Source organism: Cyprinodon tularosa, unplaced genomic scaffold, assembly GCF_016077235.1.
Source record: "Cyprinodon tularosa strain WSP-4 unplaced genomic scaffold, ASM1607723v1 ctg692, whole genome shotgun sequence".
Taxonomy (NCBI): domain Eukaryota; kingdom Metazoa; phylum Chordata; class Actinopteri; order Cyprinodontiformes; family Cyprinodontidae; genus Cyprinodon; species Cyprinodon tularosa.
Window position 1 is genome coordinate 322,460 of NW_024039443.1, and position 15,041 is coordinate 337,500.

The 15,041-nt window shown below is 41.9% G+C and overlaps 1 protein-coding gene across 2 annotated transcripts in view; it reads left to right on the forward strand.

Moving 5' to 3' along the window:
• piezo1 (piezo-type mechanosensitive ion channel component 1) overlaps nucleotides 1-15,041 on the forward strand; it is a 97,742-nt gene that overhangs the window by 58,694 nt on the left and 24,007 nt on the right. Inside the window, exons 11-23 of one of the 2 annotated variants that reach the window (XM_038268088.1) lie at nucleotides 514-593; nucleotides 1,701-1,881; nucleotides 5,301-5,406; nucleotides 5,593-5,774; nucleotides 9,090-9,238; nucleotides 9,310-9,468; nucleotides 9,560-9,666; nucleotides 10,817-10,980; nucleotides 12,557-12,733; nucleotides 12,828-12,950; nucleotides 13,829-14,029; nucleotides 14,108-14,312; nucleotides 14,950-15,041. The exon at nucleotides 14,950-15,041 is cut by the window's right edge and continues 13 nt beyond it. In XM_038268088.1, coding sequence (XP_038124016.1) covers nucleotides 514-593; nucleotides 1,701-1,881; nucleotides 5,301-5,406; nucleotides 5,593-5,774; nucleotides 9,090-9,238; nucleotides 9,310-9,468; nucleotides 9,560-9,666; nucleotides 10,817-10,980; nucleotides 12,557-12,733; nucleotides 12,828-12,950; nucleotides 13,829-14,029; nucleotides 14,108-14,312; nucleotides 14,950-15,041 — 1,926 coding nt within the window. Of the gene's footprint in view, nucleotides 1-513; nucleotides 594-1,700; nucleotides 1,882-5,300; nucleotides 5,407-5,592; nucleotides 5,775-9,089; nucleotides 9,239-9,309; nucleotides 9,469-9,556; nucleotides 9,667-10,816; nucleotides 10,981-12,556; nucleotides 12,734-12,827; nucleotides 12,951-13,828; nucleotides 14,030-14,107; nucleotides 14,313-14,949 lie in introns of both variants that reach the window. The other variant, XM_038268087.1, reaches the window with a different exon arrangement.

Below are 15,041 nucleotides of genomic sequence, written 5' to 3' on the forward strand. Positions count from 1 at the left end.
GTACGGATCGTGATTCCGGTACGGATCGGTTAATGACAATGCTTCTTGTTTCTTCTTCTTCTCCCTGATAAAAGGCTGCATTCAGGTGCATTACTGCCACCAGCTGGTAAGGAATGGAACAGCTGCATCTGGGACTTTTTGCAAATTTCTAACCTCTAAACTTTTATTCTCTCAGCTAAAACATCAAAATGACGTTTGCATGAGTTAAAACCAGGAACAAATGCAGGTCTTTATTCATATTTATAAATTCTTGCAGTCTTTGCATATATTTTTATTGATAATTTATCGTATTCATAAGAATCTAAATTTGTTTTCATTTTAAAATAAGTTCAGTCACATTCACTACATTTTGTTTTATCCATTCCTTTACATCATATCTCAGACACCTGGGAAATAAAACAGACTCTATTATTCATTAGGATATGAACCTTCATAACAGAACACTGATTCAAACAGTCCAACTCCTGCTGACCCGCTTTGTGGTTCTGGTTGCATTTGTTCTGTGTTGTTCAGGTTTGGAGCATCACATACCACAGCTGGCTGACGTTTGTCCTGCTGCTGTGGGCGTGTCTCATCTGGATGCTGCGTTCCAGGTACCATCGACACTGAGGACGTCTTCCTCTGTCAAACTGTTTGTCACTTTTTTCCTGTTGGGCAATTAATGGCAACGTCACAATCTTGCAACAATGGGCCTTGTTACAGTACATGCTTGTCAGGAGGCCAAGCAGTCTTGGAGGTGGGACCCAAGCCGATAGAAAAAGGTTTTTAGTTCTTTCTGGTGCAGCGCATCAACCAAACCACACCAGCAACAGAACAATGGCAGACACGCTTCTTATATAGAGGTGGAACTAAATTGGAAAAAACCATTAAACACATAAAAGGGTACAAAGCTGCAAAACAAGAATATTATTGTTTGAAATGAACAGCCAATGCAGCAAAACATCAAGACTAAACAGAAATATCTTAATTCAATCCAAACAAATGCTGAAAACTTAACAGATAAACCGCATTCATGAGACCCCCCACCCTTCAATTGTCTAATGGTGCAACCCTGTGCACACCTGCATGGAGAGGTGAATGGCAGAGGTTAATATTTCAAAATGAACTTTGACATTTTACCTCTTCAATATAAGCGTTTCCTTTTTAGGAAGATTTTATAAATTAATAAAGGTATTCTTTAAAGAAAAAAAGATGAGGAAAGAAGCCTCACCCTAAACAAATCTACTGCATTTGAAAAAAAAACAAAATAAACCAAACTACAAAACCAGATTCTGTTTTTAACGGTTATCTTTAACAAAAATACAGCTAAGAACCGCTCATTGTTACAGGCTCCTTTCAAGCAAGCTTTCAAAAACTGAAAGCCTGTGATGAAACATCTGCAAGCTTTAAGTTGGAGCAAAGGAAAATCAAAATAAAATATCTGTGAAAACTAATCGCAAGTTCGATTTTTTGCAAAATCGTTCAGCCTTAGTCTATATCGACAGAAGTTTGCTTGTTATTGGGGAAACTGGTGCTTTCAAGAGTTTATTTGAACCTTTGGGTCAAAACGATTTTAAAGCATGGTGGTTCAGTAATTTAAAATAGTAACAATGTTTTTATGGACATTCTGTACTTTCCAATATGAGAACTATTGAGCTACTACATGAGAACTGAAGCCGAACAGAACCAGAATCTGAGCTGCATCTCTGTCTCCTGTCCAGACGCCACGCAGCAACGCTGTGCTCTCCGTTCATCCTGCTCTACGGCCTGGCTCTCTGCTGCCTGCAGTATGTCTGGGCCATTGACCTGGAACCCATCCTGCCCACCAAGGTGGGGACCATGAGCCTCAGACAGCTGGGACTGGACAGAGCGGAGTACCCCTGTCTGAGACTGGGAGCTATGGTAAGGTTTGGGCAGAGGAAGAGAACATTCTATCTGTTGGTTGTTAGAAGATTTAGGTAAAAAAGTGACGTCTAGATGAAGAATTCACTCATGGTTCCCAGGTGGCTTCTAGATAGATTCACACACAGATAAAAAAGCCATCAAAGGGGCCCAGAGGGAGGTGCTGCATGTAGGAATGTCCATTAGAAGGAGAGGGAGTGGCAGCAAGCTTAGCTTAGCCTAGCTGTATTGAAGCATGGACACTGAGCAGAGGGACTTATCTAGCCTCGTGAGACCATCCTGATCTCGCGAGCTTTCAAGATTTCACTCGCTAATCAGTCTGGAGACTCTCCGTTGGAGAAAATTTGGAGCCGTTCCCCAAACGAACGTCCAATCAGCGTTGGCTTTGAGGCGGGTTGAGGTGTGACGCAACAAGAAGCGCGACAGTTCAGTCTAAAGAACATGGCGGCTTCAGCCGATGAAACTAGCGTTAGCGTGGCTATCGAGCAAGTTTTATCGGAATTACAGAGTATTTCTTCACTGAAAGAAGAGCAAAACATTGCTCTGGAGGCTTTTCTCAGAGGAAAAGATGTTTTTGCTCTTCTCCCGACTGGTTTCGGTCTATCAATTGGCTTGTGCCTGGCTTTTGGTTGTGTTTTCGTCTTCGCTCTGCTAAGGTACTTATCTGCTAAGGTACAGACTTACTAATGGCTGAAGCTGCCAAGGCGGCGGAGGACGAGCCTGGATTCAAACACAGCTGGTCAATAGGGGAAGGAAAGACATTTATATATTGAGCACAACTCATTACAAGGACAATTCAAAGGGCTTTACATGAATAAAACAATAAAATAGAAATAAAGCAAATAAAGATAAAAGCAGGCAGTAAAGCAGCTCAAACAGTTGGACCACAACCTTAAACCAATAATAGCTCAGCTAACAGTTTAACTCCATTAGTCAAAGGCAGCTCTAAACTAATGGGTTTTTAACTTCGACTTCAAAGAACTCAGGCTTTCAGCTCTTTTCCAGTCTTCTGGCCGTTTTTTCCAGATCACTGGAGCATAGATGCTGCTTCTCCATGTTTGGTTCTAGTTCTGGGTGGACAGAGTAGACTGGAACTAGAAGACCGGAGTGGTCTGGGAGGTAGATCCACTGACAACAGATCTGTTATGGATTGAGGTGCTGATCTATTCAGAAAATCACAGCGGGGGACGCTCTAGTTTACTTTTGCACCAGAATTGCCCAGAATGCAGCAGGTCTATGTTGTATGACCTGGATATTTCTATAAGATTTCAACAAATGGCTGCTATAAGAGTTTTTTTTCTATTGAAAGGGGTTTTCTTTCCATTTGATTGGTTCCATCGTGTTTTGGCAAACTCTGTTTGTCCCGCCTTTAAAGTCTGACCTTCAATCACTTTATGACTTCCCACTGCAAAAACGATCTAGAAATAAGTCAACATTTCTTAAATTAAATGCATTTAGCCTTAATTTGAGCAGGTAAATAAGAGGATTTGCAAATGTAATGAGTTTTTCTACCCTTAAAATAAGATAATTAGATAATAATCACTTGAATGTGATTGTTTTTTTCTTATTTTAAAACTAAATTGTCTTGATCCATTGGCAAAGTTCACACTTACCTCCTCAATTCAAGAAAAAATGCACTTATTTTTAAGAAAAAGTGACTTATTGAGATTTCATTTTTGTCCAGTTGACCTTCTACTTCCCTCTCTGGTCAGTCTGTCTGGCTGGAGAACAGGATGACTCATTACAGAGTAGAAATTTGGGGCCATGATGATGAAAGCACATACCAGTGATGTAGGCATTTAGTAGCTACCGTGGTCTGAGCCAGGTTGGGAGAAAACAAAAAGCAACAAACGTTTGACCATTTTGCCACTATTGAAGCAAAGTTTGCAGAACTAAATGAGCAAATGGACACAGTTGATACTGTTGAAATGCAAAAAAAATAAGATTTTGAGCTACAGTTGAGGAATGTTCTAAAATATGTAATTTTCCACGATAAGAAACAATTTCATATATCTGAAGTTTCTCAGTCATCCAGGTCCTGGTCAAGCTTACTAACGCCGTTACCTTGTTTTAGTAACGAGTAATCTAACTAATTACTTTGACTGTAACTATAACGCAGTTACCATTGCAGACACCCCGTTACTGCGCGTTACTCAGGTCAAACAATGAACCTTTTTTCATGATAGGACTCGTGCGCGCCTTGTCATGAGAGAGGGGAGGATGAGAATGGCTGATGTATAGTGAGATTCCGTCTGTCAGTTGGGTAGGTGGGTGTTTCTGCTGGCGGGTGTTAACGTGCAGCACGAACAGAGAGATGAAATCAGGAGGACTCCAGCAGCTAAACAGCGTTTTCCATATGGAAATACCGGTGTTACGTCGAGCTGCGTTTCCCCATCACATACAGTTTCCCCTGCATCTCCACACAGCGCAGGAGGCACGATTCACCGCGCAGGCGACAGGAAACGGGCATGCTCGCTAAAGGCGCATAACAGCCGCTCTGTGCTCGCGCCACAGGAGAACTATGGAGAGCGTGAACGATCAAATGAAAGGGAGAAATCTGGATGGATGGATGGATGGATGGATGGATGGATGGATGGATGGATGGATGGATGGATGGATGGATGGATGGATGGATGGATGGATGGATGGATGGATACTCCTCCTTTTCAACCTACTGTATTTTTTTTTTAACATTATTTGATGGCCTTTGTGGCAGGGATGGAGATCCATATTTTATGTCACACACAAAGTATACATCTAGATAGATAGATAGATAGATAGATAGATAGATAGATAGATAGATAGATAGATAGATAGATAGATAGATAGATAGATAGATAGATAGATAGATAGATAGATAGATAGATGTTGCAGTATCTATAACAACCCAAACACACAGGATTTCAGAATTAGACATCCCCAGTTATTAATTTCATATACTCACCAGATCTGAATGCCCTGTTAAAAAACTTCACATTGCGTTCCCCCCTGATGTCATTTACGTTGAGTTGCAATAAATGCTAAACTCTCTGCAGGTTCTTGTCTTTGTCGTCCGCTCTATTCAGCTGGCTTTGGACACACACGGCGAGAAGGTGGGGGCTGGGCGGTGAGGGTTACGGGGGCGAGAAACGCAAAAGTAACGCAATAGTTACTTTTACTAGTAACTAGTTACTTTTATTGTGGAGTAACTCAGATAGTAACTCAGTTACTTTTTGGGAGAAGTAACTAGTAACTATAACTAATTACTTTTTCAAAGTAACGTGCCCAACACTGTCAATAATACATGCACTTAAGAAAAAATTACTTTTTTAGAGATTTTGTTTTTTGTTTTTCCAGTGTAGAGATATTTTTTTCTGTAAAGTAAATCTTCACAGACTTTTCTATTTTTTTCAATCATTTTTGTCTGTTTGTCCTTCCAGCTGTTGTTCACCCTGACCTTCTGGCTGTTGGTGCGTCAGTCCGTGAAGGAGAACTTCAGGAGAAAGAGCAAACGGTCGACACCACTACAGGAAGTCACCACCAAAGGTAACTGAATCTGGATTAAAGAGCTGTTGTTGAAGATGTTTCTAACCAAAGGAGAGGCCCAGAAACCATATACTAGGAACCTGGTGGCTGCTTCCGTAATCTCAAACATCTTCAGGAGCCATGATTCATAGATGTGTTCCTCCCCATCACAGTTTCTCCTTTTTGTCTGTGACGTCTCGCCTTTAGAACTGGGTGCGGGTGGAGAATCGGTGCTGAAGGTTCTGGGAGGCATGGTGATGAGCTGCTACGCCAAATACTGGATCTATGTTTGTGGGGGGATGTTCATCATGGTCTCCTTTGCTGGGAAACTGGTCGCATACAAGATCGTCTACATGTTGCTCTTCCTGCTCTGCCTCTGCCTCTACCAGGTAGGAAAGACTTGACTGCATGTTGGTTCTGTTGTTCAACGTTCTGCCTGAGCAGGTTCTGATCTGGAACATTAGACAGAAGCTTAAAGATGCTTTCAATTCAATCTAGCTTGTTTATTTATATAGCGCTGATTCACAACACGTCATCTCAAGGTAATTTACAGACAACATTCAACCAGATCATCCAGTCAGATTTGTTCAGTTTTCTATCTAAGGAAAACCAGCTGATTGCATCGACTCATTGACTCCAATGCAATCCCTCGCACTAAGCATGCTTGTAGCGACAGTGGAGAGGAAAAACTCCCTTTTAACAGGAAGAAACCTCCAGCAGAACCAGGCTCAGTGTGAGTGTCCATCTGCTGAGGGCGACTGGGGTTCAAGGAGACAGAAGCAGACAAAAAAACAGCTCCACAGGCGACCCCGTCCAGGAAACAGCTAGGCAGATGAGCTCCGAGCCAGCTCCCATGTCAGTGAGAGAAACAGGACTACACTGAAAAACAGGCCAAGCTCCAACATCTAGAAACAAAGGTGTTGATGGCAGCAGCAGATATTTCTCTCCAGGATGGAGTCACAGCCAAACAGGAACAGACCAGATGAAGCTACTATGAGAAAAAGCAGAGAGAGCAGAACGTTAGAGATTGAACTAACAGATTCTGCAGAGTAGGAGAATAGAGATAGAATGAAGCAGATGGAATGATGAAATGGGGGTCCCTATGTCCTCCAGCAGTCTAAAGGCTGATTTATACTCAGAAACCAGGTCTTCTGTGTCGCAGTTAACGCAGATATGCCCCCCCATCCCTCCATCAGACACTCTGCTGCACCTCTCCCAAATTGTAGGTGACCGCAGACAGTGCCGAAGACAGGAGGCCTCCGATTGGTCAGATCTACATCCTCTCTACTCTATGCGTATTTCCTGTTTGGTAGCTTACTGGCTTGTTTTGTTTGTATGACCGCCATTGTGGAAAACAACTCGTGATGATGGACCACTTAGAAGAGCGAGGTGCGTGAGAAAACTGGGAGCCTTTTTCCACCTGGATCCCCACTCTTTTTGGCCCTCATGTCCCTCCATTGTTGCACAAATTTGCCCCCCCTTCCTCACCGCCTCGGCCGTATCTAGACCCACAGCTAGGCTTCAATATTGGCCAGAAATCAAAACTATCTGCGTTGTGCCTGCGACAAGCTCACTGCGATAACCTGCTGTCGGAGGATATCCTGAGCTTTTACTACATTTGTGCTGCTATAGGCTTAAGGGCTGCTTATATTTAGTATTTTGGATAAGGTATAACAAAGGTAGAGGCACAGTGGGACCAAGTTAGAGCCAAGGAGAAACGTCTATCCGGATTGAAATTCTCCCCCACCCCATCGAGGCCGTTCAGAGGAACATCCAGTCAGGGATGGTGTCCCCCTGCGATGGTGGAGCGATGATTGCAAAAAATGACCAATAGAAAAGATTGCTACGATTTCTATGACCCAAAACACACTGAAGTTCCTGAGGATGTCCTAAAATATACACAATAAAACTAAAATAAAATTACTTTACGATTGCTGAAACCTCCCCCCCTTAAGTAGTAATAAAGCATAAAGACGGCAGAGGAAACCTGAACTCTACATTTCTATAATCTAGTCTCTCGTTCTATTCCTGTTCCACTGTTTATGCTGCCAGGCTTTTATTGTTCATCTATAATACACCATAGATTAAGGTAACGTTTTGTATCTTTGTGGTTTGCATGTTGCATTTCTTTCTTTATGTTGACTTACATTCATTTCAGTTACTGCATCTAACCCTGACATTTACCAGTATATATCTAACCCAAAGCCTGTCCTGTTGGTACTCAGAAGGTTAGTAAATATCCCAAAAACAATCCTAAATAGGTAACAGAAACAAGTATAAACACATATATATTCAATTCAGTTTATTTAAATTTCGCTAATTTACAATGTATGTCAACTCAAGGCTGGACCAATTAATTGGATCAGTCATGAATAATCGATTATTGAAATAATTGTCAAGATTTAGTAATTGATTAATCATTAACTGGAATATAGAGACTCGAAAATACACTGAAAACACAATCTATAAATACGAACAAATTTCTCAAATTAAGTCTATTTACCCTTAATTTGAGCAGATAAATAAGATCATCTGCCAGTGGAATGCATTTTTTTATTCTTAAAATAACATAGTTAGACAATATGCAGTTGAAATAAGACAATGCAGTTGTTTTTTTTTATATATAAATTGTTTTGTTCCACTGGCAAAGAGTCTCAACTCCTCAATTCAAGAAAAACAGCACTTTATATAAGAAAAAATTACTTGTTTAGATTTACTTTTGTTGTATTGTATGCCTTTAGCTGACATTTAGCGGACATTTGAATTGAGAAAGCTTCCTGGAGAGGTAGCGAAACGTCTTCAAATCTTGGAAACCAAGTCCAGTGGATATTTTTTGAATTTTTACGGAACTTTAGCTGACAGAGCGACCCACTTAGAGCAGGAATTAAAAATAATATAAAAAAAATCAAGTGGAAAACTTTAAGTTTCACCTGGTTTCATTTCATAAAAAGTCTTCTTTAAGGAACCTTTGGCTAAAATAATAAACTACTTAGAAAAAGATCTACAAGAAATATAAAAGTTGCATTTATGATTAAAACTTATTATATATATTTAAATGTTCATAACATGTATATAATTATAGATAGACACATATATTGATTTTTATAAGTTTAAATAATGTAAAATGTGCAATAAAGTTTGTTCATTCATTTTGAAATGTCAGTTAATTAAAAGTCTCTCTTTTTAGAATATTTGATAAACAATAATAGATGAATTGACCAATAAAATAATCAATCTCTACTTTATTGTCTGCAGCATTCATGCATGCACACCTCTCCTCCTCCTGCATGCAGACGTGTTCAGAAACCTGCTTGCATCCTGATGCATGTTGTTTCTGTGTAGCTCCTGCTCTGCAGGATCCTCCGGATCATGTTTATAAATGAGAAGAGAGTCTAAAATCATCTACCTGCTAACATAGAACAGATGTTTACTCCTCTGCCCCTTCAGGGTAGAGGAGTAAACATCACCGCTGTTTTAATCTGAAAGCTGGAGGTCAGGGATCGCCATCTGAGGCGACGTGTGGTCCGTTTGGACCGCCGCTCGTTAGGCAGAGATCAGCCCTGGCTGGTCTGAGTTGGCGCAGAGCTCGTCCAATCAGGACGCTGAGATCCTCGTACATTTTAGATGCAGTTTTTTTGAAGAATGTCTGCTTTGCTGCTGACTCCAGTTCCGTCTCTAACCAACACCTGCTCCCCGTCCCTCAGGTCTACTACTCTCTTTGGAGGCATCTGCTGAAGCTCTTCTGGTGGCTGGTTGTGGCCTACACCATGCTGGTGCTCATCTCCATCTACACCTACCAGTTTGAGGATTTCCCTAAATACTGGAAAAACCTGACTGGTTTCACAGACGACCAGTATGTTTCCCGCCGTTGGTTTACTGGTTTTCTGTTGAACATGGAGTAATCGGGCTGTGTTGCGTCGGCAGGTTGGCGGCCATCGGTCTGGAGACGTTTGCTCTGTCTGAGCTGTTCTCCAGCATCCTCATCCCAGGTTTCTTCCTGCTGGCCTGCATCCTGCAGCTGCACTACTTCCACAAGCCCTTCATGAGGATCACCGACCTGGACCAGGTGACGCCCATACACAGGTACAGCAACACCAGTTCTAAAAAATTATGAGTCCATTATGAGACGGCAGCAATGCTCCTTGAAAATACCAGCATGTTCTGCGTCCAGAAGGAGGAAGAACGGAAGACCTGAGGAGGCCAGCTCCCACGGTTTGACCAGGAACCCTGAGGAAGAAGAAGAACTGATGCCTGATCAGGATGAGGAGTCTGAAGATGAAGGTAAATATAATGTTTTCATATCACCATGAAGATCAGGCTATGATGTTTATCCCCACTGAATTTATAAACATGTCTGTTTGTGTTTTTAAGTAGATATTAGAGGCAGGTATCAGATTGAAAAGTCTTTTCAATCTGACGCTGATTCTGTTTGATTTCAAACGGATCCCTGCAATTAAAAACATTATTAAACTGTTTCCTGAATCACATGATTCCTAATGAAAATCAGTGGTGAAGCCATTTTTCTTTTAAGCTCTATGTAGGACTTAGCATTAGAAAAACAGGCTAATGTAGCAAATATGAATCAAACTAGGACAACCATGGATGTGTCTGAACATCCGCCCTAACCCCTAAATCCTCCATCACTATACAGACTGGGGACTTTATAGTGAACTTTATAGTGAAATCAGTTACCTGACCGTTTGGACAGATAATCACTACCTCTCACCCCTGGTTGATCACATGACTCTGCCTCTCTCTTTATCCATCTTTGTTCTTTCTTGCTCACGAAACAATTCCAGAGGAGAGCTCCCAAAGCATTCTGGGATATCTCTGCTCACCTAGTGACCATGGATCAGCACTACTTTTCAAGGTGCATTGTGGGAAATTTTGAGTGTGCTACTTTTTCATCCACTAGATGTTTGAACACTCATTTAAAATGGTGTAACCACTTTATAGTGCACTATATAGTGATCAGGGCGCACCCCAAACCGGCCCCTAATCACTAACCCTGAACACTAGCCCTCTGTACGTTCCGGTGGACGGTGAGTGGGTGAGTGGGCCACTCAGCCCTTAAAAAGCGAGTCAGCATCATTGCCGGCTCGCTGTAATCTGGCAGCAGGTGTAACGGCAGCCCGATATCGGAGGAAACACCTGCGATTAAATGAAAGATCCACTGGTTTGCTGAATGTGTGTCGCAATGACAGAAAACCACAAGTTGGTAAAAATAAAAAAGACGTTATTTAATTTCCTTTATTGTGGTAGTTAAGGGTTAGTGCTTAGGCAGAGGTTTGGGATTCAGCCTATATGCCCTGATTTGTGTGGGACAGTGCAACATTTTTCACTTCTCCCAGTTGTCCGTCGTTGTCCCTCCTTTGTCTTTCCACTGTCCTGAATCTGTCCTCTGTCTCATGCCGTCTCTCTGCCCTCTCAGAGCTGGTGCCCACCAAATGGGGTCTGGTGATGGACAGGATTCTGGTTCTGTCCAGGAAGTTCTCCGACATCCTCTCTAAAGTCCAGGGCTTCCTCTGGAGGATCCTGGAGCTCCACATCCTGAAGATGGTGGCTTTCTTCTCTGTGTGGGTTGCACTCCAAGAGGTAAATCTGTGTTAAGCGTCTGAATGTGTGTGAGGAGCGAGCTTAGATCAGTTCAGCAATAGTCTTCATTCTGAAACTGACTGGTTCCTTCATGGAGGGATTTGGAGACAGAACCCTTCAGCATCAGGCGACCTCTAGTGGACACTTAAACAAATGCTGCTGTTTACCGTAGAAACTGTCTTGGAAACAACAGAAGGGATTGTTGGGTGATGATAAGTTTGTGAAAGTGTGTTGTTTTAGAGCCACAAGAGCGCAGGCGTAACTTTCTGAGGGACTGGTCAGGACATGTCCCCATCAACTTTGGCCTGGTGTGGACATGTCCCCACCAATAATTTCTGCTTTTGTTTCCCTTTTCCGCTCATTTTCTTTAGCCAAAGGTAACAGACTTGGGTGCAGCTATCTGTGTTCAGAGCGTTTTGAGTTGATGTTTTTTTTTCCTCTCTCCCGCTGTTCTCATGTTCGCCTCTCAATGTAACATAATCGGATCTGTCGCTTTGAGACATCGGATTTGCCGTCGCATTTGTAAAAAGTAGCTACGTGGTCAGAGGAGAGACACAGCAGCACTCAGTGAATATTAACCAGCAGCTACTTTGATGTTTAAGTAAAAGTTAAGAGACGGGTTGGTTAAAAAAATTAGATATCATGCCACAGAAAAGCTTTTTCAGTTAAAAATGGCAACAGATTATAAGTTTATACAAGTTAATGTTATAATGCAAGAAGCTTGAGAAAATATAGTTTGTTCTTTACTAGTTAAAAAAATCTGGGCTTCTCAGAGGACCATGACTCCCAGTTACAGGTTAAAATGCTTTCTTATTTTGCCGACAGAATCAGACTACAGAGCTTCTGCAGATCTTGAAATTTAGTTTCCTGCATCATTATATTAGTAAATAGATTCGTAAATCTTTTCAAACAGAGCAGAGAGAGAAGTTGGGAGAGCTGCAGATTTAAAGGGGAAACGGATTTACTGCGTTATGCAACGTGCAATAAAATATATCTCCAAGTTTGGCAGAAAGTTTGCAAGAACAAATACGCTATGCTATATTTAAAATGCAGCATATCCAATTTTTGAAATTGAAATCGTACTTCTAAGAATGCATGATATATCAATTTTATCATTGGAATCGACTGTTTATTTGTTATTTTTTTATACATTAATGTTTCTGGGCCCTACTGTATATATGGAATGCACTAAAAGGCATCTCTCTAACTATTGATAAATATCAGTGAACTGTATTATGGTTCTCTTGTGTTCTAAACAATAGGAAAGCATTCAATAAATAGATGTTTGAGCTCATTTTTGGAAAATACAGAAACCTAATGAAAGCGTTCGGGTTGAGTCCATCAGCCTATACCCGAGGGTTCCCACCAACTTTCATCACAGAGTTACACCCTCGCACCAGAGCAAGGCGGTTTGGGCCAGTTTAGGAGCTATGAAGGAGGCAGGCGTTCAGGGGTCATGTGACCTGGTGGTGCGATGGTCAAACTGTTAAACCATTCCAGCCTTGAAGTGTGCAGACATAGAAAATCAAAGATGTTCCAGCTCTGCTTCATGGTATTCCTCTGCTTTCGCCTGAAGCCGTCGGTGATGAATCTAGTCCTGGTTGTGCTGTGGTCCCTGGCGATGCCCTTCGGCCGCTTCAGGCCCATGGCCTCCTGCCTGTCCACAGTCTGGGTCTGCGTCATTATCGTGTGTAAGATGCTGTACCAGCTGAGTGTGGTGGACCCCTCTGAATACGCCCGCGTCTGCACCATGGTAGGACCCCACCCCCCCAGTTCCAACAGGACTTAATGTTTCAGTAAAACTGCTTTGCTTTGTTGAAGCTCTGTGCGTTCTTCCTCTGCGATAGCCTCCGACGAACGAAACCAACTTATCGCCAGAGGAGATGATGAACTCCACCCTGTACCAGCCTATAGATCCAGCCAAGTGGTTCGGCATCAGGAAAGACACGACCGCGCTGGGATACAGCAAGGTAGAGCTACTCCCACCTTCTATGTGTCTTTGAAATCATCACAGCTGTGTCCGCTGGGTCCTAAAGAGTGACATTATGCCCAGAACTTGACTGATGATTGACAGTTTATGCATCTGGACTAAAGAGTCTATTTATAATATATGTTATGCAACTGGTTTTAAAGAACATGCAGAGCTGATATAAGCTGTTTATGTCAGCACAGGACATGATTTATTTTATTGGGAAAGAATGAAACTGGTAGTTGGTTCCACAGGAGAGGAGCCTGGTAACTAAAAGATCTGCCTCCCATTCTACTTTTAGAAATTCTAGGAACCACTAGTAAACCTGCAGATTGAGAGCGAAGTGCTCTGTTAGGAACATAAGGAACAATCAGATCTCTGATATCAGATGGAGTTTGGCCATTTAAGGCTTTATATGTGAGAAGGAGGATTTTAAATTCTATTCTGGATTTAACAGGAAGCCAATGCAGAGAAGCCAGGCTAGGAGAGATATGATCTCTCTTTTTCATTTTCATCAGAACTCTGGCTGAAGCATTTTGGATCAGCTGAAGGCTTTTAACTACAGTTTGTGGACTTCCTGATAGTAAAGAATTACAATAGTCCAGCCTTGAAGTAACAAATGCATGGACTTCTAGAAACCTCTTTGATATGGGATTTAAATGACAGGTCCTGATCAAAAATTAAAGATTCAACTGTAAAAAAAAAAAAAAGTGTTTTTTTAAACATTTCTTTTAATTAAATTATTCTTCTTTCTCACTAAAAAAGCTGTTTTTAAATACACTTTATGACTTTAGAGTTTAGCTCCATAGATCTCCCACCTGACGGTCGCTCATGGCGTTCTCCGGTCTAATAGCGTTTCTTTCTCATTTCCTGTTTCAGAACCATTTGATGGTTCTGATGTTGCTGGTCTTTGAGGCCACGGTGTATCGTCACCAGATCCACCACTACCGTCAGCTCCAGCGGACCCCCCCAACCATACCGACTCTCTTCCCGTCTGCAAAGAGAGACACGCTGGACAAAGGCCTCGTCCCCTGCTTCAAGTACCTGCTCAACTACGCCTTTTACAAGTTCGGCTTGGAGGTGGGTCACACTTTCCCTGCACCTTGGTCTGCCTTAATGGATTTTAGTCTCCATAAATGTCTCCTTGTTTCCTTAAAGATTTGCTTCCTGATGACGGTGAATGTGATTGGTCAGCGGATGAACTTTTTGGTCATAATCCACGGCTGCTGGATGGTGGCCCTGTTGGTGAGGCGGCGGCGAGCAGCTATCGCCAAGATCTGGCCCAAATACTGCATCTTCCTGTCCATCTTCATGATCTACCAGTACCTGCTGTGTGTGGGCATCCCTTCTGCTCTCTGCCAAGGCCAGTTCAAAGGAACACATATAGTCTGACAAGATTGGGACCTTTTACTAATGAGCTTTTACAGAATTTTATCCCGTACATTTATACATTTTAATTTTGTTTTTACTTTAAATGCACCAGCAAAAATTTTCACTAAAAATTAGCCTCAGGTATTCAGCTGGAAAAATTCAGCTGCAGAAACTCCCTTGAAGTGTGGTATCATAGATGACATCACACTAACTGGCATAATAAGCTTAATATGACAGGAAGTGAATATGTAAGTGTGTGCTGTAAATCCTCTTCATGTCTAGGTTCTGTTTGATGGATCTGAACTTTTATTTCTCATCATAAATTGGATAAACCTGTGATTTACAGACAACCAGCAGTGATTCTCATTGCCTTTCAGCTGAAGTCATTCTTTCAAACGGCCTCTCAGGTTTGGCATGTTAGATAATCTGCTTTTGTCTGGAAATGAGACCCAAATGATTTGATTAACATGTCTGTTTGGAAACATCTGTTCGCAGACTGATGTGGTATGAAAACAATGGTTCAGCCTCCTAAAAACAGTGTCTTTGCATAATTAAAAAGATGGACCACAGGAAGATGTCTGCTCATTAGCCGATACCAGAAATCAGTGTAGTTTTCTTCTCGTCTGCAGATTACCCATGGAGGTGGAATAACCAGCTGTTGATGAGCTCGGCGCTCATTAAATGGATCTACCTGCCTGATTTCTACACTGTGCCCAACTCC